The sequence below is a fragment of the Carcharhinus amblyrhynchos genome, chromosome 1 (genome assembly GCF_965287045.1).
Source record: "Carcharhinus amblyrhynchos chromosome 1, sCarAmb.v2.hapA, whole genome shotgun sequence".
NCBI classification, from domain to species: domain Eukaryota; kingdom Metazoa; phylum Chordata; class Chondrichthyes; order Carcharhiniformes; family Carcharhinidae; genus Carcharhinus; species Carcharhinus amblyrhynchos.
Genome location: NC_137324.1, coordinates 87533198 through 87559123, shown reverse-complemented (window position 1 = coordinate 87559123; position 25926 = coordinate 87533198). Strand labels below are relative to the sequence as shown.

The following is a 25926-nucleotide window of genomic DNA, read 5'->3' as shown; positions in this document are numbered from 1 at the left end:
CAGCACGCAAGAAACAATACTTTTCACTGTGTACTAATATATGTGAATAATATATCAAATCATGACAGCTAATGAAAAGGAATTGAACACAAAAATAAGAATGCAATGCTTCAGTTATATTGAACATTGGTGAGACCACATTCTAAATACTGTGTACAATTTCAGCCTCCTTCCTTAAGCTAGGATGTAATGCATTAGAAGTGGTTCAAAATTTTAAGAGATTGAAACCTTGATTGAGCTGGTTGTCTTATGAGGAAAGGTTGGGCAGACTGGGCTTGTTTCAACAGGAGTTTAGAAGTGAGTAATGACTTAATTGGAGGATACAAGATCCTGAACTGCTACGACAAGGTGGACTTGGAAAGGATGCTTCCCACTACTGGAGAGTCCAGAACTAGAGGACACTATTTTAAGCTTAGGGGTCACCCTTTTAGGGCTTAAATGAGGAAACTATTTTTCTCTCAGAGGGTTGAGAAACTTTGGAACTCCCTGCCTCAGAAGACAGGATGAATGAATACTTCAAAAGCAGAGGTAGGTAGATTCTCGTATGGTAAGGGAATCGTTGGGAATGTGGAACTCAAAACACAAACAGGTCAGCCATGGCCTTATGGAATACCAGAGCAGTCTTGAACAACCATGTGGCCTACATTTATTATTTTACATGTTCATCTGTTCGATTAAGTTGCCTCTTGCTCTTCTGAACACCAGCAGAAACAAGCCTGGCCTGCCTAATCTTTCCTTAAAAAAACAACCCATCCATTCCAGGTATTAGTTTCGTAAACCTTCTCTGAATTGTTTCCAATGTATTTACATCCATCCTTAAGTAGGGAGACCAATAGCAAACACACTACCGCAGATATGGTTTCATCCTCACAAGCTTTCCTAATTACACGCTGTCCTTCCATAACACTTCTGCAATCCCTCTCCATTTAGACAATGTTTCATTTTTATTCTTCCTGCTAAAATGGACCTTTTCACTCTCCCATATTATACTCCACTTGCCAGTCTTTGCCCACTCGCCTTATCTGTCTATATCAATTTGTAACCTCTGTGTCTTCTTCACATCTGACTATCCCATCTTCATGTCATCATCAAATTCAGCAACCATGCCTTCGGGTCCCTTGATCCAAATCTTTATATAAATTGCAAGCGGTTGGGGCCCCAGCAATGATCCCTGTGATACACCACTTGTTATATTTTGCTAACCAGAAAAAGACTCATTTATGCATACCCTGTTTCCTGTTAGCTAACCAATCTTCTCTGTCTGCCAATATGTTGGGCCCTACATCACGAGATTTTATTTTTCAAATGATCCTGCCACACAAGAGATTAAAGTCCAAGGGACTGGGGTAAGATATTATAGGACAATTGACAGAACACAGAATATAACAGAACATGTCCGTTTTGGGTTGGCAAACTGTAACTACTAGGGTACCACAAGCATCAGCACTTGGCCCTCAGCAATTTACGATCTATATCAATGCATTAGATAAGGGCATAACATTTCTGTAAGATTACAAAGAAACAGCAAATGGCTGGAGCTTTCAATCTATCTGTTCTACAATAGCTAATGCCACAGCTCCCTTCCCTTCATCTCTTTAGCTCTCAGGAACGTGCTGCCCCAGCATTTTTGACCAGCCTGACTCAATATCAGGCAAGAAAGGAGTGGCTGGATTTCCAGTTAAGCAACCAAGAATGGAATAGCAATCAAACTCTGATTGCCATTCTGATGTTCAAGCCTAATGTGCAGAATATGAAAAATAGGAAAGCAGAAACTGTTTTAAATGGTGATGGAGTAATTTTTTTATTTATCCATGGTATGTGGGCATCACTGGCGAGGCAAATATTTATTGTCCATCCTTAATTGTTCGAGAAGATGGTGGTGGACTGCCTTCAATGCAGTCAGGTTTTGGAAGTCAGGTGTTATTTGCTAAGGATTCCTAGCCTCCAACCTGTTCTTCTGGCCACATTATTTACATGGCCACTCCAGTTCACCCAGAATGTTGAAAGTGGAGATTGAGTAATGATAATGCGACTGAAGGCCATGGGGCGATGGTTAAATTCTCTCTTGTTGGAGACTTGTATTTGCCTGGCACTGGTGTGGCAAGAATGTTACTTGCTATTTTTCAGCCCAAAGCGGTATATTGTTCAGATCTTGACACAATTGTACAAGGGCTGCTTCTGCATCTGAAGAGTTGCAAATATTGCTGAACGTTAAACAATCAGTGGACCTTCTCACTTTTGACTTTATGATGGAAGGAAGGACAATTTCCCAGCTTGGGTTGATGTGGCAAGTCATATTCATATCACACAAGTGCCAGGTATCTCTCTTCAACATTCTGTGACATTACCATCAACATACTGGAGATTACCAATGACCAGAAACTGAACTGGACCAACCACATAATTACTATGGCTACAAGAACATGATGTGGATATGCCAGTGTTGGACTGGGGTAAACACAGTAAAAAGTCTGACAACTCCAGGCTTAAGTCCAACTGATTTATTTGATAGTACACTCACTAGCTTTCGGGGTTAGTCCCTTCGCCAGGTGAATGGAGAGTTCTGAGTCCCTTCGTCAGAAAGCTAGTGAGTGTACTATCAAATAAATCAGTTGGACTTAAACCTGGTGTTGTCAGACTTTTTACTGTGTACAAGAACATGGTCAGAGGCTCTGAATTCTGCAGCAAGTATCTTAACTCCTGACTCTTCAAAGCCAATCCACCATCTACAAGGCACAAGTCTGGAGCGTGATTGAATACTCTCCACTTGCACGAACAAAGACAGCTCTAATAACAGAAGAAGCTCAAACCCATCCAGGACAAAGCAGTACGCTTGATTGCACCCTCCATTACCAATGTACTGCATGTACAAGATGCACTGCAACAACTCCCAGGACTCCTTTGTCAGCAGCTTCCTAATCCACCTACCAGTTAGAAGAACGTGAGCAGCATGGGAACACTATCACCTGACTCGGAACTCCCTCCTAACAGCACTATAGGTGTAGTTGCACTACATGGGCTGCAGCTGTTCAAGGAACAGCAATTAAAGAAAGGGCAATAAATGCTGACCAAGCCAATAAGGAACATGGCCAGTGAACAAAGTAAAAAAATTTGTTCTCAAGGAAATTAATATAAAGCTATCGCTGTCCATATCAGGGAAATTTGCCCTCAGGATCCTCCAAAAAGTCTGAGAAAATCCACTCACGGTGGTAACCAATGAAAGAAAAGTCACCCCAGAGAGACAGAATCTGTTCCACCCATCCATATGCTCCATCAACTCCAATCACAGGTTCTCAATCTTGCTTATCATCCAGAGACAGATTGGAGAAGCAATAAGGGCAGGAGACCTGGGGCCCAGAAGAAATAAAGTGGGGTAACTGAAAACACAAGCGAATATATCAGAAACAATAAGCTCACCATTACAATAACAAAAAAGGAGATTGTCATTGACTTCAGGAAGCATAAAGGAGAACACGTCCCTGTCTACATCAATGGGGATGAAGAGAAAGGGTCAAGAGTTTCAAGTTTTTAGGAATCCAGAGCACCAACAACCTGTCCTGGAACAACAACCACCACCACACCCCAAACTCTCACCAACTTTTAAAGATCCACCATAAAAAGCATTTTTTTCTGGTTGTATCACAGCTCGGTATGGCTCCTGCTCTGCCCAAGACCGCAAGGAAATACAAAAGGTCATGAATGTAGCCCAATCCAACACGCAAACCAACCTCCCATGCACTGATTATGTCTACACTTCCCGCTGCCTTGGCAAAGCTGTCAGCATAACTAAAGGACTCCATGCACCCCATACATCCACCTTCTTCCATCAGGAAAAAGATAGAAAAATCTGAGGTCATGTACCAACGGACTGAAGAACAGCTTCTTCCCTGCTGACAGACTTTTGAATGGACTTACCTTGCATTAAGTTGATCTTTCTCTACATCCTAGCTATATGACTACATTCTGCACTCTCTCGAATCCTTCTCTATGAACGGTATGCTTTGGCTGTATAGAGCGCAAGAAACAATACTTTTCACTGTATGCAAATACATGTGACAGTAATAAATCTAATCCATCTCTCTTGACTTCCTCCAACAGTAAGAGGCCCTTTCATAGCTTGTGTGGGTGACTCCGAAACAGCCTTTGGATTGTCAGATTTTCATCTTGCTCATTCTATGCTGGATAAGCAGCATTTGCAGTAAGAGGAGACTTTATCTCCTTCAGAACCTGGACTAGAACTCTTGCTCTCACACCAACTCCCAGTGTTAAATGCAGAGACGCATGAGAGTGGGATTTTCTGAGCACCCCCCTCTGTTGAACATGCCTCCAAGTCCTGACTCCCAAGCAAGGGAATTCACAACAGAAGCAACTGAAATAGCTTTGCAAAGGAACTCAAGCACCACAAGCACAGGTGCAACATGTGCTTACAGAAATTTTACACCCTAGCTGAACCTCATTTTCCTCAAGTCTGACTTGCATCACCAATCTTAATAATGGTTGTAGCCAAGGTGAGCTCATTTTAAAGAAAATGCGCATCAGAACATACAACACAGGAACAGACCCTTCGGCCCACAATATCCTGTCAAACATGATGCCAAATTAAACTAATCCCTTTTCCCTGCACTTGGTCCATATCTTGCTATTCCTTGCATACTTGTGCGCCTATCTAAAAGAAGGCAAGAAGGACTAACTGAATATAGGATGAAAAGGTTGAGTAAAGTGCCCCAGAAATTTATGCCAGAGCCTCCGACACAAACTTAGCAAACTAAGTTTGAACATGGGGGAGCAGAAGTCAGAAGGCTTTACAGGGTAAGTGGCATTTAGATCTCTGTAAATTAAGTGCAATACAGCAATTTATATAGCATGTTCCAAGGCGCTTCACAGCATTATGAAACAGAACAACACAGAACCACATGAAGAGATCATAGGTCAAATAACAAAAAGCTTGGTGAAAGAGGAAGGTTGTCATAAGTGCACAAAAGGAGAAAAATGAATTAGAGAAGCAGGGATATTCCAGAACTTAGGGTCAAGATGACTGAAGGCTTGGCCAACAATGATGCAGCAATTAAAACTAAACATGCACAGGAGGCCAGAATTTACATATCTTGGAAGATTGTGAAGCTTGGAGATAGGTGAAGCCATGGAGGGATTTGAAAACAAGGGATCTAGAAGCACAATATCACTTGATTGGAAGCCAACATTGGTCAGCAAGCACAGAAGTGATAGGGAAACACAACTTGCCACAGGTTAATACACGGGCAGCAAATTTTCAGATAAAGTAAGGTAGGATGTGGGAGGGTAGCCAGCAGTGTGTTAGAACAGTCAAGTTTAAAGTTTATTTCTTCGTGTTACAAGCAGATTTACATTAACACTGTTATGAAGTTACTGTGAAAATTCCCTATTTGCCATATACTGCCGCCTGTACGGCTACACTGAAGGAGAATTCAGAATGGCTATCGTACCTAACTAGCATAGTCTTTTGGACTGTGGGAGAAAACCGGAGCACCTGAAGGAAACCCACACAGATACAGGGATAAAGTGCTGGCTCCACCCAGAGTAAACCAAGCCAGGAATCGAACTGGGTCTCTGGCACTGTGAGTGCTAACCACTGTGCCACCATGCCTTCAAGGCAATAAAGGATTTCAGCAGATGCCAAGTGAAAAAGATTTAAAATATATATTAATGCAGTATTTGGTATATGTGTTACCTTATCGATCTAAGGAAGAAACCCACCCCCCCAACAAAAAAATTCAATACAAATACAGATGGTAATGATATTACTTGGTTGCATTAACTAATACAGGAGTTACTGACAATGAAAAGGTCGCCCATAAAAAACAAAGTAACCCTTGCAAAAATCTCAAGAGCCCGCCAAACAATATATTGCAACCTGATCTGTACAAATACCAAAATATCTTTATTTTTGAAAAAGAAATGATAACTGCCACTTGTATTCAATTATTGCTACTTTACTGTATTTATTTGTTCTGCATGTTCTTCCTTCTGAACTTTAAAATTATTTAGTTGTCCTCTTGCCTCTTCTGTACATTTTAAGGGGGGTGATTTTGAGTACATTTAATTGGTGTGCAACAAAGGTCTCAAGACAGATGGCCATTTGATAAATTTCTGATATGGTTTTCAATGGCCAAACAGAAAACAATCTTTAGCTGACGAATGTGTTCATTGATGCCAAGAAAAGGCATCAAAGAAAATGTGTTCCAACCTGATCCACATTTTCCATATTCAAAGAATTATCTACAATGCAAAAGATTAAATTATTTTCTTCAGTTATACCAAGGAAAAGACCACATTGCTAACTTCTTCACCCTTTTCCAATTCAACAAGTTGCATCAAGTGCACTACAGTGCATAATTAGAACCATTTTCATCAACACAATAAATCAATACTTTATATATTTTACATCAGTGATTTATAGTTAAATATTGCACTGGATATACCCCAGAGTACATAAGAAAGTGGACATTAATGGCGTTGGGTAGGTTTTAGTAGAAATAAGAATTCAAGTTGAAAGAAAAATAATTCCACATCACCAACTCTGGTACAATGAATAACTGCCTATACAGAAATCCAAGACTGCAAAACGTCCATTGTCAAAAATCAGCTAGTTACAGAAATTCCAATGAATTTCAAGCATTCTAAACAAAATTGTCCTGCATTTTAGAAGAATAGTCAGCATCTTATTACTGCATCAACCTTCTGTTGAAGTAGCATTACTCAGTTTGGGACGAAGTTGTCCAACATAATATTATTAAATTTTATTTGGGGTCATAAGTATAGAGAATGAAAGGAAGACCCACACAGTAGTTACCTCCTACACCATGGCTATCCACCAAACTAAAATCTCAACTGCAGCAAATAAAGCCTTTTAAGATAGACTGATGTAAAAGATTGCACACAGAAATTCATAATGGTCACAATGCAATGTTAATAAACTGTTTAATTGTTCCATCAACTTGAAACCCATTACATTTACATTGTCAGCTGAAACACAAAATAAGATCAGAAACTGCCAACAGCCATACCATAACCTACCATATTGCAATATGGGCAAACACTGCAAAGAACTTGTCTGAGCAAATTAGAAATACATTATTGGTAATTTCAGCATAAAATGAAAGAAAACCCAAATACCAGCCCAGTTCTCATGAGCCACAGATACTGCCTGACCAGCTGAAAGAGTTGTCCAACACTTGCATTTTCATTTTGTCTTAAATCAATGGGTCTTTCAGAAAACAAAGCACATAAGCCCCAAGCATCTTGAAAATTTACTTTAACAAGAAATGTCTAACCGTACCTTTAGCCTTTTGACCAATTCATCGTTGGAGATTTTGTCAGTCATTTCCTTAACTCCAGGAGGGTAGATGATGATCTTTCCATCTGCAGGTTTGGGTTGTGGGAAAGCCATCCTTCCTAGTTTTCCCCTTCTGTAGATCACTACCGGCCTCTACTGGTCAGACATAAGTTTAAAATGTTACTCAAAGCTTTCCTTCCCCCCACCCCACTTTTCCCCCAATTAAATAATCTGAATAGGTAACACAGGAAAGAGCATTCACCGATCTGCTTCATGAAGATGCTAAAGGCTAGCGACGGGGCCGACAAAAGACTCAGTGAAAGGGGTTTCAAGACCTCTTTAGCTGCAACACGTTCCCCCGTCACTTTCCGGTGTGGGGAGGGTAGCCCTGAACTCCTCTCAATCAGTCTACTTTTCCCCTCAACCCGGGCGGGAAATCTGATCAGATTCTCCCCCGTATCCACTCCTTTCCCCCCCCCCCTCCCCTCCGCCGCAGCCAGTCCCCAGTACCAGAACCTTCCCCCTCCCCAAGGGCCGCCCGCCAACCTCGCGCCCCCGCCACTAAAAAGTTCTGGCGCACGGGGCTCCTCGGGCCTACAAACTCAGGCCTCACAGCAGCAGGACAGCAACAGGAGCCCGCAGATCCCGGCCCGTTTATTTACAAGTCGGTGGCAGCGCGGGAGGAGCGGAGGGGCGCGAATCCGGCAAATACTCAGTTAACATCCCGCCATAAATTACAAAGAATCAGGGAACAGGCCGCAGCCGAGTTCAGACCGCGGACACCGCTTCACCCACTCGCTCGCTTTTCGCACCTTCCTATTTCCAACACGGAATTTTCCTTTTTTTCCAAAAGAGCGGCAGCGGCGGCTCGGCCGTTCCCTCCCCCTCCCCGGTCCCGCTCGAGCTCTGAAATATCCCAGCCAACGGGCGGGAGGCTGATAGTGGGCCGGAATCAGCCAGGCCGCGGCGCCTCCTCTTCCCGGCGCTGTTGGAGGTGCTCACCTCATGAATCCCGCCGGTTCTCTCTCAGCTATCCGGGCAGCAAAGAGTTTCACAGAGTCGCACCGAGCGGCAGCGGCAGCAGGACGGAGCCGGGGGAACAACGGACAGAGCGGCCACAACACGCCACCAGCACCCGGGAGAAACAGCGCCACCTACCCAGGAGGAGCACTAGAGACACGGCGCGACTCTCCACACCGGCTGGGCGCCGAGGACAGCGCCACCTACCCAGGAAGAGCAGAGGCACAAGCGCCAGTGACAGCCACAGCGCCACCTAACCTGGAGGACTATGTCCTTGTCACTTCGATGTTTCAGTGTATGGAAACAAGACGACCCAGCTAGTGAAAAAGTTAGCAGAGACAGAGTTTTAAGAGCAAAATATTGCGGGAACCTAAATTGAAAACCGAAAATACTCAGGAGCGGTGATGGCCTCGCTGGAGAAAGAAACGGAGTTAACTTTTCATGTCAATCATCTTTCTCAGAACTCTGACCAAAGGTCATCAACGTGAATGCTTCTCTGCTTTTACCAATACTAATAGTACTTCTAAGTGTTTATAGTCACATCCACATGCCCAGTTTCTGTTGTTCTTGCGGGTCGAACCAAGTAAACAAACTTAAATTTCGTTTGGACAAAGAAAAAGGGGGCGGCTCCGCAAAAGGAGGGGGAACGGCCCGAACGTAAACAAAAAGTACAAAGGAAACTTAAGACGAGTCAAATCAAAATGTGATTATCAGGGTCTATAAGGCACCTCAGCCCCTGCGGTGCCCAACGGGCACGGAAGGCGCCCAGTTTCTGTTTGACCTTGACTACATATTTCTCCCAGTTTTTGGTACATCCTCAACCCCTTCAAAGAATGGCCCAGCACGGGTTGGTCAGAAAAAGAGTAATATCTGACTTTAACAGTTTCCCCCTCCACAGAGCTGCTGAGTAATTCTATTTTGTATTTCAGATTTCCAGCAACCACAATATTTTGCTTTTATTTATAGAATTTAAATTGTTTACCTAACATGGAATGCACACTCTCCATTTAAATTGGCATCGGAAATAAATAAATACTTGAGGTTAGGGGCAAGTTGAGTAAAAGAGTGATCATGGATTAATTTGCAGCAACCATGCCTTATCTCCTAAAATAAAAGCAAAATAGTGCAGATGCTGGAATCTGAAACAAAAACAGAAAGTGCTGAAAAATCTCAGCAGGTCTGACAGCATCTGTGGTGAAAGAATGAGAGCCAAAGTTTCACACCTGGATGACCTTTCGTCAAAGCTGATGAAGCTTCATTTCCTCAGGGGAGGAAATTAAGACCTCAGGGAAGAGGCAATGGAAGACCCCAGAGGGTAGCCACTGAAGGATGCCCAAAGGAGGTGATGAAAGACCCAGAAATAGGGCACTGAAAGACCAGGTCAGAGGCTAGAAATCCTGTGGTGAGTAATCTAAAGCCTATCCACCATCTTCAAGGCACTAGTCAGGATTGTGATGGTGTACTCTCCATTTTCCTGGATGACTGCAGTTTCAACAATATTAAAGAAGTTTGCCACCATCCAGGACAAAGCAGGCCACATGACTAGTACCCCCATCCACAAACACTATCATTCCCTTCACCACCAATGCGCAGTGGCATCAGTGTGTGCTATCTACAAGATGCACTGCAAGAACTCCTTAAACAGCACCTTCCAAACCTATCACTGCTCCCATCTAGAAGACAAGGGCAGCAGGTAAATGGGAACACATCTGGACTCATCATCTGGACTTAGAGATACATCATTGTTCTTTCATTGTCTCTGTGTCAAAATCCTGGAACACTCTTCCAACAGCACTATGGGTGTACCTATAATCACATGCACTGCAGTGTTTTAGGAAGGCATTTCACCACTAACCTCTCAAGTGCAATTAGGGCTGGACAAAAAAATGTTGGCCTGGCCAACGATGCCCATATCCCACGAAAGAATAAAAAGAAATGTGACTCCAGACCCACTTAGATGGCTTGTCCAGTTCATTTACTGGTCAATGGATGTTGACATTGGGAGATTCAGTGGGTCTCCACTGAGATGTACCAAAAACTGGGAGAAATATGTAGTCAAGGTCAAACAGAAACTGGGCATGTGGATGTGACTATAAACACTTAGAAGTACTGTTAGTATTGGTAAAAGCAGAGAAGCATTCACGTTGATGACCTTTGGTCAGAGTTCTGAGAAAGATGATTGACATGAAAAGTTAACTCCGTTTCTTTCTCCAGCGAGGCCATCACCGCTCCTGAGTATTTTCGGTTTTCAATTTAGGTTCCCACAGTATTTTGCAATTGAATGTCAAGGGGCAATAGTTAGATCCTCTCTTGTTGGAGATGGCCATTGTCTCTGACCACTTGTGTGGTGCAAGTGTTATTTGCCTAGATATTGTCCAAATCTTACTGCATAAGAACAAAGAAAATTACAGCATAGGAACAGGCTTTTCGGCCCTCTAAGCCTGCACTGACCATGATGCCCGAATAAACTAAAACCTGCTGCCCTTCTGGCGACCATTTGGTCATGGACTGCTCCCGTATTTGAGGAGTCGTGACTGGTGCTGAACATTATGCAATCATTTGTAAATATCCCGTCTTCTGTTTTGCTCGGGCTCCTTGATGCCACACTCAGCCGACTGCTGCCTTGATGCCACCTCACCACTGAGGTTCAGTTCTTTTGTCCATTTTTGAATTAAAACAGGTCAGGAGCTCAAACTGGGTGTCAGTGAGCAGGTTACTGTTAAGTAAGTGCCACTTGATTAACAACTCTTTCATCACTTTCCTGATGATTGAGAGTAGACTAATTGGTTAGATTTGTCTTGTTTTTTGTGCATGGGACACACCTGAGCAATTTTCCACATTTCCAGGTAGATATCAGAGTAATATGGTAAGGAGCACAACAAGTTCGGGAGCACAAGTCTTCAGTATTATAGCCTGAATATTGTCAGGGCCCATAGCCTTTGCAGTATCCAGAGTCTTCAGTCATTTGTTCATATCACGTGAAGTGAATTGAATTGTCTGAAGACTGGCATATGTAATGTTGAGGTCAAGAAGAATCATCCAGTGGCTACTTCTGGCTGAAGATTTTTGTAAATGCTTCAGCCTTGTCTGTTGCATGGATGTCGAAGGTGCGCCCATCATTGAGGTCAGGGATATTTGTTGAGCCTTCTCTTCCAGTGAGTTGTTTAATTGTCCACCACTATTCTAGATATAGCAGGATTACAGAGTTTAGGTCAAACCCATTGGATGTGAAATTGCTTAGCTCTGTATCTCACTCGCTGCTAAAGTGTTTGGGTCACAAATGGTTCTATGTTGTAGCTTCATCAAATTGATAACTCATTTTTTAGACATACCTGGTGCTGCTCTTGAAATGTCCTCCTGCACTCTTCATTGAACCAGAGTTGATCCTCTGGCTCGGTGATGGTAATGATAGAGCAGAGCATATGTTAGGCCATCATTGTGGTTGGTTATATTTCTGCTGCTGCTGATGGCCCACAGTGTTTCATAGTTGCCCTGTCTTTAATTGCTTGATCTATTTGAAATCTATCCCATTTGACATCGTGGTGTGCCACTTAACACGATGGCGGGAATCCTCAATGTGAAGACAGGACTTCATCTCCTCAAGGACTTTGCAGTGGACACTCCTACAGACACTGTCACAGACAGATGCATCTATGGCAGGTAGGTTGATGTTTGCTTCCTTTTGTTGGTTTTCTCATGAGCCGCCACAGAACCATCTAACAGTAACGTTCTTTAGATCTCACCAGCTCAGTCTGTGATTATACTATCAAGCTACTCTTGGAATAGACATTGAAGTCTGTCACCCTGAGTACATTCTTACCAACATTACTGCTTCCTTCAAGTGGTGTTAAACATGGAAGAGTACTGATTCATCAGCTGAGGGAGTGCAGTATGTGGTAATCAGCAGGAGGTTCCCTTGCCCATATCCATGAGACTTCACATTGTCTGGAGTTGATGTTAGGTATAAGTAGTCAGCATCTGCTGTGTGTAGAGCGGCTGTGAAAAGACTGCAATATTAAGAGGGTGCTAAAGCTGGGAATTATTTGGCACAAGTGAGAATTTGGTGCAGAAGGGAAAGAGGTGCTGCTATTTTCTCAATCCCAACCAATACTTGTAATGGAAACTTAAGGTGGTAAGTATTTTAAATTTTTGCCCACTGCTTAGTTCAAATTAGCATGTAGCAAAAGAAAAATAACTTGTTATGGACAAGGTGATCCAAGACAGAAAGAAGTCCAGAGGCAGACAGAAGGAGAAAGAAAGCAAAGTCGCAAGTGAACATTAGCAAAGCCCATCCGCCTGAGCCCAAGATGTTCATGGATGAGAAACTGTCACTAAAACTGAATGGAGGAAGACATGTGCAAGGAATTCAGCATGGCTTTGACTCCTTCATGAATCTTGTTGTGGATGAATCTGTTGAGATGGCACCAGAGGCCAGCAAAACAACACTGGCGTGGCGGTTATCAGAGGGAATAGCATCACCATGCTACAAGACTTAAAACAAGTGTAGTGAAGACAGCTCTAGTCCTGAAAACATACAAATAATATTCCAGTCAACACGCATCATTTTGAAGCCTAGAAATTTGTCCTTTTTTTCGTAAAATGGCACTTGGTTAATTCACTGATGAGGTGCAAGTTGCCATTTTTATGAATAGGTCATTTGTACCTTTGGAGCTTAAAGGGCATAAAATATGTTTTTGCATGAAAAAAATTAAATACAAATAATTTTGATCAGGATATGGCAGAGCACATTGTGTACCTGGATTGTGGTACATGAGAGTTTGTGGACAGTGAGACTATCAAAAGCGAGCACATTTGCAGTGGATGTCTCCTACTCAAATCTCTCTGGCTCAAAGATATCAAGCTTGATTGAGAGTTGAAGATTCTCAGACTTATTATGGTGGGGAACAGTTTCTAGATAGGTTGCTCCAGTCTTTGTTTATACCTCACTGAGGCCCAGGCAGCACCTGGACTGGTTTTTGCTCTATTTGCCTCTTGGTCTTAGGCCCATTTTTTTTTCAAGGCCATATAAAAATGTTACCAGCAAGGCTGCAGCTGCACACCAGCTTGTGTGTAAGTGTGGTATGTGTCTGTGTGAGGAGGTTGAAGGAAAGAGGGTCTTCACAGAGTCTTCTGTCAGTAAGGAAAATAGGAATAGGAAGATTAGGCAAATGCTTGTGTGGCTTGAGAGTTGATACAATTGGCAGGAATTTAGATTTGTGGATCATTGGGATTTCATCTGCGACAGTGGTGACACGTTCAAGAGAGACAGGTTGCACTTGAACTGGAGGGGGACTAAAATCATAGTGGGAGACTTGCTAGAGCCACTTAGTGGGGGGGGAGGAGGTTTAAACCAGCTTGGCAGGGGGATGGGATCCAAAACAGGGGGATAGAAGAGAAGGTAGAGGACAGCATGGAAGTTAAAGGGAGTACATTAAATAGTAATGAAATGTCAGTAATCCTAATACTAGACAGGTCAAGCAAGAGCAGGGCAGAGAGCAAAGTCTAAATTAAACTGCGTTCATTTCAATGCAAGAGGCCTGCTGGGCAAGGCAGATGAACTCAGGGCATGATGGGTATATGGGATTGTGATATTATAGCTATTACTGAAACATGGCTATGGGAGGGACATAACTGGCACTCAATGTTCCAAGGTACAGATGCTATAAGAAAGAGAACAAGTGATAAGACAGGAGGGGTTGTTATGTTTTTAAAAACATAGAAAAACTACAGCACAATACAGGTCCTTCGACCCACAAAGTTGTGCTGAACACGTCCCTATCTTAGAGATTACTAGGCTTACCTATAACCCTCTATCTTACTAAGTTCCATGTACTTACTTAAAAGTGTCTTAAAAGACCCTATCGAATCTGCCTCCACCACCATTGCCGGCAGCCCATTCCACACACCCACCACTCTCTGAGTGAAAAACTTATCCCTGACAACTCCTCTGTACCTACTCCCCAGCACTTCAAACCTATGTCCTCTTGTGGCAACCATTTCAGCCCTGGGAAAAAGCCTCTGACTATCCACTCAATCAATACTTCTCAACATCTTATACACCTCTATCAGGTCACCCCTCATCCTTCGTCTCGCCAAAGAGAAAAGGCCAGGCTCCCTCAGCCTATCCTCCTAAGGCATGCTCCCCAACCCAGGCAACATCCTTGTAAATCTCTTCTGCACCCTTTCTATGGCTTCCACATCCTTCCTGTAATGAGGCAACCAGAACTGAGTACAGTACTCTAAGTGGGGTTTTGTTTAAGGAGAACATCACGACAGTACTGAGAGGGGGTATTTCTGAGTGTTCACCCACTGATCTATATGGGTATAACTGAAAAATAAGAAAGGGGAGATCACTTTGATAGGATTGTACAATAGGCCCCCAAATAGTTAGCAGGAAATTGAAACAAATATGTAAGGAAATTACTGACAAAGCCAAAAAAAAGGAGTTGTACTAATAGGGGGCTTTAACTTTGCCAACATTGACTGAGATAGCCGTAGCATTAGGGGCTTGGATGGAGAGAAATTTGTTAAGTATATTCAGGAGGAATTTCTCATTCAGATTGTGGATGGCCTGACTAGAGAGGAGGCAAAACTTGACCTCCTCTTGGGAAATAAGGAAGGACAAGTGACAGAAGTGTTAGTGAGGGGTCACTTTGGGACCAGTGACCATAATTTTATTAGTTTTAAGATAGCTATGGAGAATGATAGGTCTGGCCCAAAAGTTAAAATTCTAAATTGTGGCAAGGCCAATATTGATGGTATCAGGCAGGAACTTTCAAAAGTTGATTGGGGAACTCTGTTGGCAGGCAAAGTTATGTCTGGTACTTTGAGACTTTCAAAATTATGTTAATCAGGGTTCAGAATAAGCACATGCCTTTTAGAGTGAAGGCCAAGGCTGGTAGAAGTAGGGCACCGTAAATGCCTTGGGATATTGAGACCCTGATCAAAATAAAGAAGGAGGCATATGACATGCATAGGCAGCTGGGATCAGGTGGATACCTTGAAGAGTATAGAGGTTGTTGGAGTAGACTTAAGGGAGAAATCAGGAGAGTAAAGAGGGGACATAAGATTGCTTTGGCACGTAAGGCAAAAGAGAATCCAAAGAGCTTCTACAAATACATAATGGGCAGAAGGGTAAATAGGAAAAGAATAAGACCTGTTAGGGATCAACAAGGTCATTTATGTGTGGATCCAGAAGAGACGAGATCCTAAATGAATATTGCTCAACAATATTTACTGATGAGAAAGGCATGGATGTTAGGTTACTTGGAGAAATAAATAGTGATATCTTGAGTGTACATATTACAGAGGTGGTGGTGTTGGAATTCTTAAAACGCATCAAGATAGATAAATCCTTGGGACCTGATGAAATGTTTCCCAGGACATTGTGGGAGGCTAAGGAAGCAATTGTGGGTCCCCTAGCAGAGATATTTGAATCATCAAGAGCCACAAGTGAGGTGCCTGAAGATTAGAAAATGGTAAGTGTTATGCCTTTGTTTAAGCACGGCTACATGGAAAAGCCTGGGAACTACCAGCCTAACTTCTGTCGTAGCTAACTTGTTAGAAGGCATTTTGAGAGACAGGATATCGAAGACTTAGCAAGGCAATGACTGATTAGGGACAGTCAGTAAGTGACTCACAAATTTGATTGAGTTTTTTGAAAGGATAACCAAGGAGGTAGATGAGGGTAGTGCAGCCAATGTTGTCTACATGGACTTTAGCAAGGCCTTTGACAAGGTACCACATGGTAGATTGTTGCATAAGGCTAAGTTGCACGGGATCTAGGATGAGGTAGCCAATTGGATATAAAATTGGCTCGGGGCCATAAGACAGAAGGTGGTTGTAGAGGATAGTTTTTCAAACTGGAGGTCCATGACCATCGGTGTACCTCAGGAGTCGGTGCTGGTTCCACTGTTATTTGTCATTTATATTAATGGCTTGGATGGGAATTTAGGGGGCATGGTCAGTAAGTTTGCAGATGACACCAAGATTGATGAAGGAAGTTATCTAGGATTGCAGTGGGATCTTGATCAGTTGGGTTAATGGGCTGATGAATGGCAGTTGGAGTTTAATTTAGATAAATGCAAGGTGACGCATTTTGGTAGATCGAACAAGGGTAGGTAGGGCATTGGGGAGAACTACAGAGCAAAGAGATCTAGGGGTACAGGTTTATAGCTCTTTGAAAGTGGAGTCAGTGGTGGTCTGGGTGGCGAAGAAGGCTTTTGGCGTGCTTCGTTTCATTGGTCAGACCATTCAATACAGTAGTTGGGCATCTTGTTGAAATTGCACAAGACATTTGTAAGGCCACATATGGAATACTGTGTACAGTTCTGATCACCCTATTAGAGAAAGGATATTATTAAACTAGAAAGAGTGCAGAAAAGATTTAGTAGGATGCAAATAGGACTTGATGGTTTGAATTATAAGAGGCTGGATGGACTGGGACTTTTTTCTCTGGAATGTAGGAGACTTAAGGATGATCTTATAGAGGTTCAAAATATTGAGGGGCAAAGATAAGGTAGATAGTCAACATCTTTTTCCAAAGGTAGGGGAGTCTAAAACTAGAGAGCATAGGTTTAAGGTGAGAGGGGAGAGATACAGAAGGGCATTTTTTTCACACTGAGGGTTATGAATGTATGGAACAAGCTGTCAGAGGTGGTAGTAGAAGCAGGTACAATATTTTCTTTTGAAAAGCATTTAGACAGTTACATGGGTAAGATGGGTATAGAGGGATATGAGCCAAACGTGGGCAATTGGGACCAGCTTAGTGATAAAAACTGGGCAGCATGGACAAGTTGAGCAGAAGGGCCTGTTTCCATGTGTAAACCTCTATAACTCTCTGACTCTGTAAGAAATATGGAGGCTTTGATTGAAACTATCAGACATTATGCTGTATGTCTGTTCAGAAACACCACACTTTGCACATTCCCCAAGTTGACATAAGCACAGCTCCACATTACTTACCTTAAATCCCTTTTATATTGAAACAGCATTATGTAGCAAAATCTACAATGAAACTATAATGCAGCCTTTGGCACTATTAATGTTATTTTGTGTCATTTAAAACCCTCAGTAGAAAATTAAAGATTTGTTTGCCTTCCTTCACATTAACCTCAATGATGTGAAGACAATCATTAAGAAATCTTGATATTGCTATAAATCAGGAATTCTGACTGCAAGTGTGAGCATCAAAGGTATCCGCAGCTTCCTGGACAGGATCCAGGAAGAGCTTGTGTGCTTCAGATAAGGTAAGGAACTGGTAAGAATATAAAATAACATTTTATATTCTTTATATTATTTATAGTATTTTATCTATGTTTAAAAACATATATTGTGGTGAAATTTGTGGTTGGCAAGCAGATGTCTACACTGACCAGGGTTTCAATGCTTGCATTATTTTTAGTGACAATTCTCGACTGAGAAACCCAAATCTCCAGGCATCTTTGGGGGTAGTTGCAAATTCAAACTCCTAGCTGTAATATCAGGCTTTTCAAAAATCAGTCTGTGGCTTTGATTGCTTGGGAAAAATAAACAAAACGGAGTCGTTGAATTTCAGCCAGTGTCACAACAGACATGGAGGTCTTAGCTTGAGGTATTCAGCAGAAGGAACAAGTTTTTTGGCAGTGGCAAATGTGCGAGTCAAAGGCAGAAAGTCATGGATGGCTCAGCTGAAGAAGGAGGCCAAAAAGATGGATCTATCAGATCATTAGAAAAAGGAACCACTGGAAAACATAATGGCTGATCTGTTCATGGCTTTAATGCCATTTTCCTATCTGTCCCCATAATTCTGAACTGTCTTGTCAATCAAAAGTTTGATTCAGTTTTGAATACATTCAACAACTCACCACTGCTCGCTGGGAAAGGAACTGTCTAATCATAGAATCCCTACATACAGAAGGAAGCCATTCAGCCCATCGAGTCTGCACCAACAACAAACCCACCTAGGCCCGATCCCCACAACCCCACATATTTACCCCACTAATCCCTCTAACCAATGCATCCCGAGACACTAAGGGGCAATTTAGCATGGCAAATGAACCTAACCCGCACGTCTTTGGACTGTAGGAGGAAACCAGAGTACCTGGAGGGAACCCACGCAGACACAGGGAGAACGTGCAAACTCCACACAGACAGTGACTCAAGCTAATTAATGTCCTAATTATGTTCTGGATCGTGGGTTTTAACCAAAAGAAGAGATGTGGCTTACACACAGATTCAAACTTATTACAACAGATTTATTAAAAGAGCTGTTGCTTGTACAGAATACAAAAGGAAACTAAACAAGTGCCTGTGAATCACGCAAAGATATCACCATCAAACTCTTAAAGCAATAATGCAACCATTAAAAATATAACACCTTTCCCTCTCCTCCTGTGGTCATGACAGGAAATCACGATGATGTTGTACATCGGATCAATAATACTCTTAACACAGTATGTTATTAATGCGAGGCAATGACCATTTCCAGCAAGAGAGAATCTGACAACCATCACCCCCTTGACATTCAATGGCATTACCATCACTGTTTCCTCCACTATCAACATCCTAGGGGCTATCATTAACCAGAAACGGAATTGGACTCACCATCTAACTAATGTGGTAACCAGAGCAGGTCAAAGACTAGGGATCCTGCAGTGAGTATCTCATCTCTTACATCCCCAAAGCTTGTTTATCATCTACAAGTCAAGAGTGTAATTTTCCACTTGCCAGGATGACTGCAGCTCCAACAACACTCAAGAAGCTTGGCACCATTCAGAACAAAGCAGCTTGTTTGATTGCCCATCAAGTCTGCACCAGCCCTCCGACAGAGCATCTCACTTAGGTCCTATCCCAGTAACCCCACGTATTTACTCTGCTAATTCCCCTAACCCACGCTATGTGGCCTGGTAGCATTCTTTGATGTATAATGATGTGTGAAGCACTGTGGGACATTTCATTACATTAAAGATGCAAATATAAGTTGTTGTTGTTCTATGCCATAAATTTCTATAGATCCTGAAGGTTCCCAGCTATTCACTTAATGAAAAACACGTTTTAAACCAAGCTTCAATTTATAGATCTGTACGTCTTAGTGAATTTGAGATTAAACTAAGAACAGAAATGAGAAATAGATACAATTTTAGTCTCCTATTTGAAAAATAATATAATTGTGAGAGAAGCAATTCAGAGGTTCACTTGATTCATTCCTGGGATGAAGAGCTTATCTTATGAAGAATGGTTGAATAGATTGGGCCGATATCCACTGGAGTCTAATATAATGAGAAGTGATCTTTTTGAAATATATAAGGATTCTGCAGGGTGGATACTCAGAGAATGTTTCCTCTTATGGGGGAAATAGCTCCTCTGAGGCTGGTGACCTTTCAATGGATTCTCTTCTCTGCTCCACTCCATATACAAACTTAAAATCCAGTGGTTCTGACACTCCCATACTTATATACAGGTGAGTCTCCCTGATTGGTCAGGTGTATAACTTTAGGTGGCTGGCGGAGAGGAGGGCTGTGGACGCTGGGGTTCTTATGTGACCAGGATCGGGGACATACTGAATGGCGGGGGAGCGGGCTGGATGAACCCCCATGTGCTGGCTGAGCACACGGGGGTGGCTGTCTGGCATGTGGCCAAAGCCATTCAAGACCTTAGGGCTGTCATGCTTAGCCCCAAGTGCACACGTGGTCTTGAGGCAGCACACGCATGCAGTGGGATCCCGCCCGACTGTTGCCCTGCTCGGATGGAATTTCACATTAGCCCAAAATCTTGATCTCCCCCTTCCCCCTGGGTCAGGTGCCCCACAGCATGTGCCACTTCACAGAAATGTCCTCCATTGCCTTTTCCACCGCAAGAAGGCATTTCCTTACAGGCTGCTGCTGCACACCTTCCATTACTGCATCCTCACCAGTTGTCCAGATACATTTTAGCAGGCCTTGTTGCCGCTAGGTGGCAGAGGTCCCCAGTGGAGATCTCTCTATGGAGGGATCTCCCCCAATTATCTTGGGGACCTGCGGTGGAGAGTGCTGCACACAGCAGTTCTGTACAACCGTAGGTTTTTCTGATTCACAGGCTCCCAAGCTTGCTCCTTCTGTGGCCTTGTGGAGTCCATGTCTACATTTTGCGTCCTAGGTTGCACTCCTTTTTTGTTTACCTGAAAAACCTTTTACTGATGTTTTGTTTGCACTTCAGTCCCACACTCCAGATCTACAGGCACCTGGTGTGGAGAGGGCGGGACAGGATGGCGACCTCCTTGTGAACCTGTTCCTGGGTCTGGTGAGGCAAGCCATCAACAGGTCCAGGCAGCGAGTAATCGACGGGATCGTCCATCCTGACTGTCTGCCCCTCTACTGTGTCTATATTCATGGCCAGGTGTCCCTGGAGAGGGAGCATGCAGTGTCCACGTTCGCAGTTGACGCCTTCCGTGCCTGCTGGGCACTTCAGGGGCTGGGGTGTTTTATAAACCCCGAAAATCACATTATGATTTAAAGTCTTAAGTTCCCTTTCAACTTTGTTTTTTGTTCGGGCTGTTCCCCTTCCTTTTGGGAAGCTGCCCTTTTTAATTTGTCCCTCAAGTAATTTGAGTTTGTTTACTTGTTTTGCCCTAAAAGAGAGAGAAAAAGAGTTCCCTGATAGGGCAATTATGAGTCATTACAGGGAAGACTAGAACTGAGAACAAAGAAAACTACAGCACAGGAACAGGCCCTTCAGCCCTCCAAGCCTGCACCAATCATGTGTTCCGAACTAGACCATCCGTTTGTATCTCTCTATTTCCAGTCTGTTCATGTCTAGATAAGCCTTAAATGATCTTTGCCTCAACCACCTTGCTTGGTGGTGCATTCCAGGCCCCCACCACCTTCTGTGTAAAATATGTCCCCCTCATATCTGTATTGAACCTTGTCCCCCTTACCTTGAACTTGTGACCCTTTGTGTTTGTCATTTCTAACCTAGGAAAAAACTTCCAACTGGTCACCTTATCTATGCCCTCATATTTTATAAACTTCTATTAGGTCGCCCCTCAACGTCTGTTTTTCCAGGAAGAACAATCCTAGTTTACTCAATCTCACCTCATAGCTAACACCTTCCATACCAGGCAACATCCTGGTAAACCTTTTCTGCACTGTCTCCAAAGCCTCCACATCTTTCTGGTAGTATGGCGACCTGAACTGGATGCAGTATTTCAAATGTGACCTGACCAAAGTTCTATATAACTGAAACATCATATACCAACTTTTATACTCTATGCCCCATTCAATAAAGGCAAGCATGCCACCTGCCTTCTTCACCACCTTTTCCACCTGTGCTGCCATCTTTAAGGATCTGTGGACTTGCACACCCAGATCCCTTTGTGTGTCTATACTCCTGATGGTTTTGCCATTTATTGTATAGCTCGACCCTGCATTAGATCTACCAAAATGCATTTACCTGGATTAAATGCCACCTGCCATTTCTTTGCCCAATTTTCCAGCCTATCTATATCCTGCTGTATTCTCTGACAATGTTACATAGAACATAGAACATAGAACACTACAGCACAAACAGGCCCTTCGGCCCACAAGTTGCGCCGACCACATCACCTACCAACCTACAGACCTATCTATAACCCTCAATCTCATTAAACCCCATATACTCATCCAGAAGACTTTTAAAAGACCCCAGCGAGTTCGCCTCCACCACCACTGACGGCAGCCGATTCCATTCACTCACCACCCTCTGAGTGAAAAACTTACCCCTAACATCACTTCTGAACCTCCCTCCCCGCACCTTAAATCTGTGTCCTCTCGTAGCGACCATTTCAAACCGGGGAAATAGCCTCTGAGAGTCCACCCTATCTATTCCTCTCAACATTTTGTAAACTTCTATCAGGTCGCCTCTCAACCTTCGTCTCTCCAGGGAAAAGAGTCCCAGCTCCCTCAACCTAACTTCATAAGGCATGCCTCCCAGTCCAGGCAACATCCTTGTAAATCTCCTCTGCACCCTTTCAATAGCTTCTACATCTTTCCTATAGTGAGGCGACCAGAACTGCGCACAATACTCCAAATGAGGCCTGACAAGGGTCTTATAAAGTTCCAGCATTACCTCCCGACTCCTAAACTCAATCCCTCGATTAATGAAGGCCAGTACACCATACGCCTTCTTGACCACCTCCTCCACCTGCGAGGCCGATTTAAGAGTCCTGTGGACCCGGACCCCAAGATCCTTCTGCTCCTCAACACTACTCAGACTTCTGCCCTTAATAGTGTACTCGTTCATCCCGTTGGTTCTGCCAAAATGGACGACAACACATTTATCCGCGTTGAAGTCCATCTGCCACTTCTCCGCCCAGTCCTGCATCCTATCTATGTCCTGCTGCAACTTTTGCCATCCTTCCAGATCATCCACAACACCACCGACCTTCGTGTCATCAGCGAACTTACTTACCCATCCCTCCACTTCCTCATCCAGGTCATTTATGAAAATGACAAACAACAAGGGTCCCAGAACAGATCCTTGAGGCACTCCGCTGGTGACTGACCTCCATTCAGAAAAAGCCCCATCCACAACCACTCTCTGCCTTCTGCAGGCAAGCCAGTTCTGGATCCACAAGGCCAAAGGCCCTTGGATCCCATGCCCTCTCACCTTCTCAAGAAGTCTTGCATGGGGGACCTTATCAAACGCCTTGCTGAAGTCCATGTACACTACGTCCACGGCACTTCCTTCGTCAATGTTCATCACTATTCGTAACTCCAGCAATCTTTGTGTCATCTGCAAACTTACCAATTAGACCAGTTACATCATCTTCCAAATCATTTATATATATCACAAACAGCGGAGGTCCCACTACAGAGCCCTGCAGAACACCACTAGTCATGATGTGGAGATGCCAATGTTGGACTGGGGTAAACACAGTAAGAACTCTCACAACAGCAGGTTAAAGTCCAACAGGTTTATTTGTAGCAAACACCACTAACTTTTGGAACTGGCTGTTCCTTCATCAGGTGGGTGGGAGTTCTGATCACAAACAGGGTATATAAAGACACAAACTCAATTTACATGAATAATGATTGGAATGTGAGTCTTTACAGCTAATCAAATCTTAAAGGTACAGACGATGTGAGTGGAGAGAGCATTAAGCACAGGTTAAAAAGATGTGTATTGTTTCCAAACAGGAAAGTTAGTGATCTTCGGGTATGCGTTCTCCAAGGCAGCCTTCACAACACACGACAGCGTAGAGTCGCTGAGCAGAGATTGATGGCCAAGTTCCGCACAACATGAGGACGGCCTCAACCGGAATTGTGGGTTCATGTCACACTATCTGTAACCCCAACAACTTGCCTGGACTTGCAAAATCTCACTAACTTTCCTGTCTGGAAACAAGACACATCTTTTTAATCTGTGCTTAATGCTCTCTCCACTCACATTGTCTGTACCTTTAAGACTTGATTAGCTATAAAGACTCACATTCCAATCATTATTCATGTAAATTGAGTTTGTGTCTTTATATGCCCTGCTTGTGATCAGAACTCCCACCTACCTAATGTAGGAACAGCTAATTCTGAAAGCTAGTGGCGTTTGCTACAAACAAACCTGTTGGACTTTAACCTGGTGTTGTGAGACTTCTTACTGCGAACACCACTAGTCACAGACCTCTGATCAGAAAAACACCCCTCCACTGCTACCCTCTGTTTTTGGGACATAGTTTAAGAATGAGAACTTTCTCAGAAGTTTGTTAGTCTGGAATTCTCGTCCCCAGAAAGCAGTGCCCGTTAAATCGTTGAGTTTATTCAGAGTTTTAGACCTTTGATAAACCAGGGAATCAAAGTGAAGTCACGAAAAAGTTGAGGCTACAATGGTGAAGCGGGCTGATAGCCTATTTCTGCTTGCTATGACCCTGTGTGTTTCTCAAGGAGTGTCCTACATTTGCACTCCATGGGTTGAATGTTAGCAGAGTCCAGCAGCAATCTGATTGGATCAAGCCTTAGCCTTTCTCCTCAGTCACATGACCCCACACGCGCCGGGTGACGTCAGCTGAGGCCGTGCTCTGGCCCTCGCGCTGTGACCGTTCCCTGCTTCGGGGCTCGAGCAGAGAGAAAGCTGCAGAAATGCCGAGAAAGAGGCGGAATCCTACCGGCTGTAGTCCGGCTCGACCGCCCGGACTGGGGCCTCCTCCCAGGATCAGCACCTCGGTGCCGGCTCCGGGTACTGTTAATCGTGCCCAGGCTCCAGTCTCCAGTCGGGCCTCGGGCTCTTCCGCTTCCCTGGGTTCGGCCGGGATGAACAAGGAAGCGCTGCTGGACAGGATGACCGAGATGTTCTCTCACCTGGACCCCAGCGTGGTATATGTGGTGCTGTCCGAGTGTGAATTTAAAGGTAATCGGGACTGCAGTTGGAGCAACGCCCTTTCTCATCAGACTTTCACTATTCGGTGGTACTTGGATCATCTGCTGATGCGGTTAAATGTTCCTCCTGTGTTTCCGTCTGACCCATTCCTGCTCCCCCCTGTTCTGGCCTGTTGTTATTTGGAAGTTGACTGGGAAAATACATTCTTTACTTTTTGAGAAAACTGTTGACCTGAGGCCAAAGGTGGTCACCTTGAACACATCTTTTAATATCTGCACTTTGCCATCTCATGGTGTAAATTTTTATGTGCACACTTTCAGAACTTCTAACAAATATTTTTAACTGAACGAAATATTTAATCATTGTAGTAACTTCTAATCAAAGGCAAGGTCCAAGTACTGGTGTTGAGGTGATTGTTTATGTTCCATTGGCAGAGAAGCTAAAGTCCTTACTTTGAAGTTTGTCGTATTTTTAACAATATATGGTCAGTATTTTATTGAGATAAAGGCAAAATATTGTGCATGCTGAAATCTGAAACAGAAAATGCTGGAAAATCTCAGCAGTTCTGGCAGCACCTATGGGTAGAGAATAGAGCCAACGTTTCAAATCTAGATTGTCATTCGTCAAGAGCTGAGATTTTCCAGCATTTTCTGACTTTATTGAGAGAGTTGTCAGTGAGTTCTGTGTAGGGATGTTGTCATACTGAGATAATGTACTGTGCATTCTGCGGGCCTGAGTTAGTGCTGACTGCATTTCTTTTTGTCCATGGACAGAAATGATGTATATTGATTCCCAGCTGATTCATGTTCTGTGAGAAATAGTGATATTAATATTTAAGTTTTTAAAAGTTTAAGTAGTCCAAGATTTTCAAACATGGCTTTGAATCAGACTATAAAATATACAGTGCTACTATCTCATGGAATTGGTGTTGTCTGTCTTGCTTGTTTCACATTTTTTGTAATTAGAATCAGTAGACAAATTGTGTTAAGCTGAAAGTGCTTCATGTCAGTGCAAAAGTGATGTACTGCTGTGTAAAATAAGTATCTTTACACAGAAACATTGAAAAAAGGTTCATATTTTAAAAACTTGCTTGAGTACTTAATTTACTCTGTCTTTCTAGGGGGTCATTTAATACTGTAATTTGCCAATTTTTAAGGTTGTGGAATAATATTATCTTTTCCTTGAATTTTTGGAATTAGAAACTCTGAATTCTGTATTTTGTGCTTAAAGGTGAACCCTGAGATGCATGTTTAACCCACTAATGCCATCATGCAGATTGTGATGTATGTGAC

General features: G+C 43.2%; 2 protein-coding genes and 1 pseudogene across 6 annotated transcripts in view; 2 read left to right on the top strand and 1 right to left on the bottom strand.

The window, feature by feature from the left end:
* The window catches only part of pds5a (PDS5 cohesin associated factor A), a 219673-nt gene extending 211230 nt beyond the window's left edge, over positions 1 to 8443 (bottom strand). For 3 of the 4 annotated variants that reach the window (XM_080188561.1, XM_080188579.1, XM_080188588.1), the window contains exons 1-2: positions 8315 to 8443; positions 7316 to 7465 (exon numbers count right to left, since the gene is read on the bottom strand). In XM_080188561.1, coding sequence (XP_080044687.1) covers positions 7316 to 7426 — 111 coding nt within the window. In that variant the 5' untranslated portion in view covers positions 7427 to 7465; positions 8315 to 8443. Of the gene's footprint in view, positions 1 to 7315; positions 7469 to 8314 lie in introns of all 4 variants that reach the window. The other variant, XM_080188570.1, reaches the window with a different exon arrangement.
* A 4196-nt stretch (positions 8444 to 12639) lies between these two features.
* On the top strand, positions 12640 to 12839 carry LOC145349849 (small nuclear ribonucleoprotein G pseudogene; annotated as a pseudogene).
* An 11484-nt stretch (positions 12840 to 24323) lies between these two features.
* The window catches only part of n4bp2 (NEDD4 binding protein 2), a 78957-nt gene continuing 77354 nt past the window's right edge, over positions 24324 to 25926 (top strand). For both annotated transcript variants that reach the window (XM_080188540.1, XM_080188549.1), the window contains exon 1: positions 24324 to 24664. In XM_080188540.1, the coding sequence (XP_080044666.1) occupies positions 24397 to 24664 (268 nt within the window). In that variant the 5' untranslated portion in view covers positions 24324 to 24396. The remainder of the gene's footprint in view (positions 24665 to 25926) is intronic.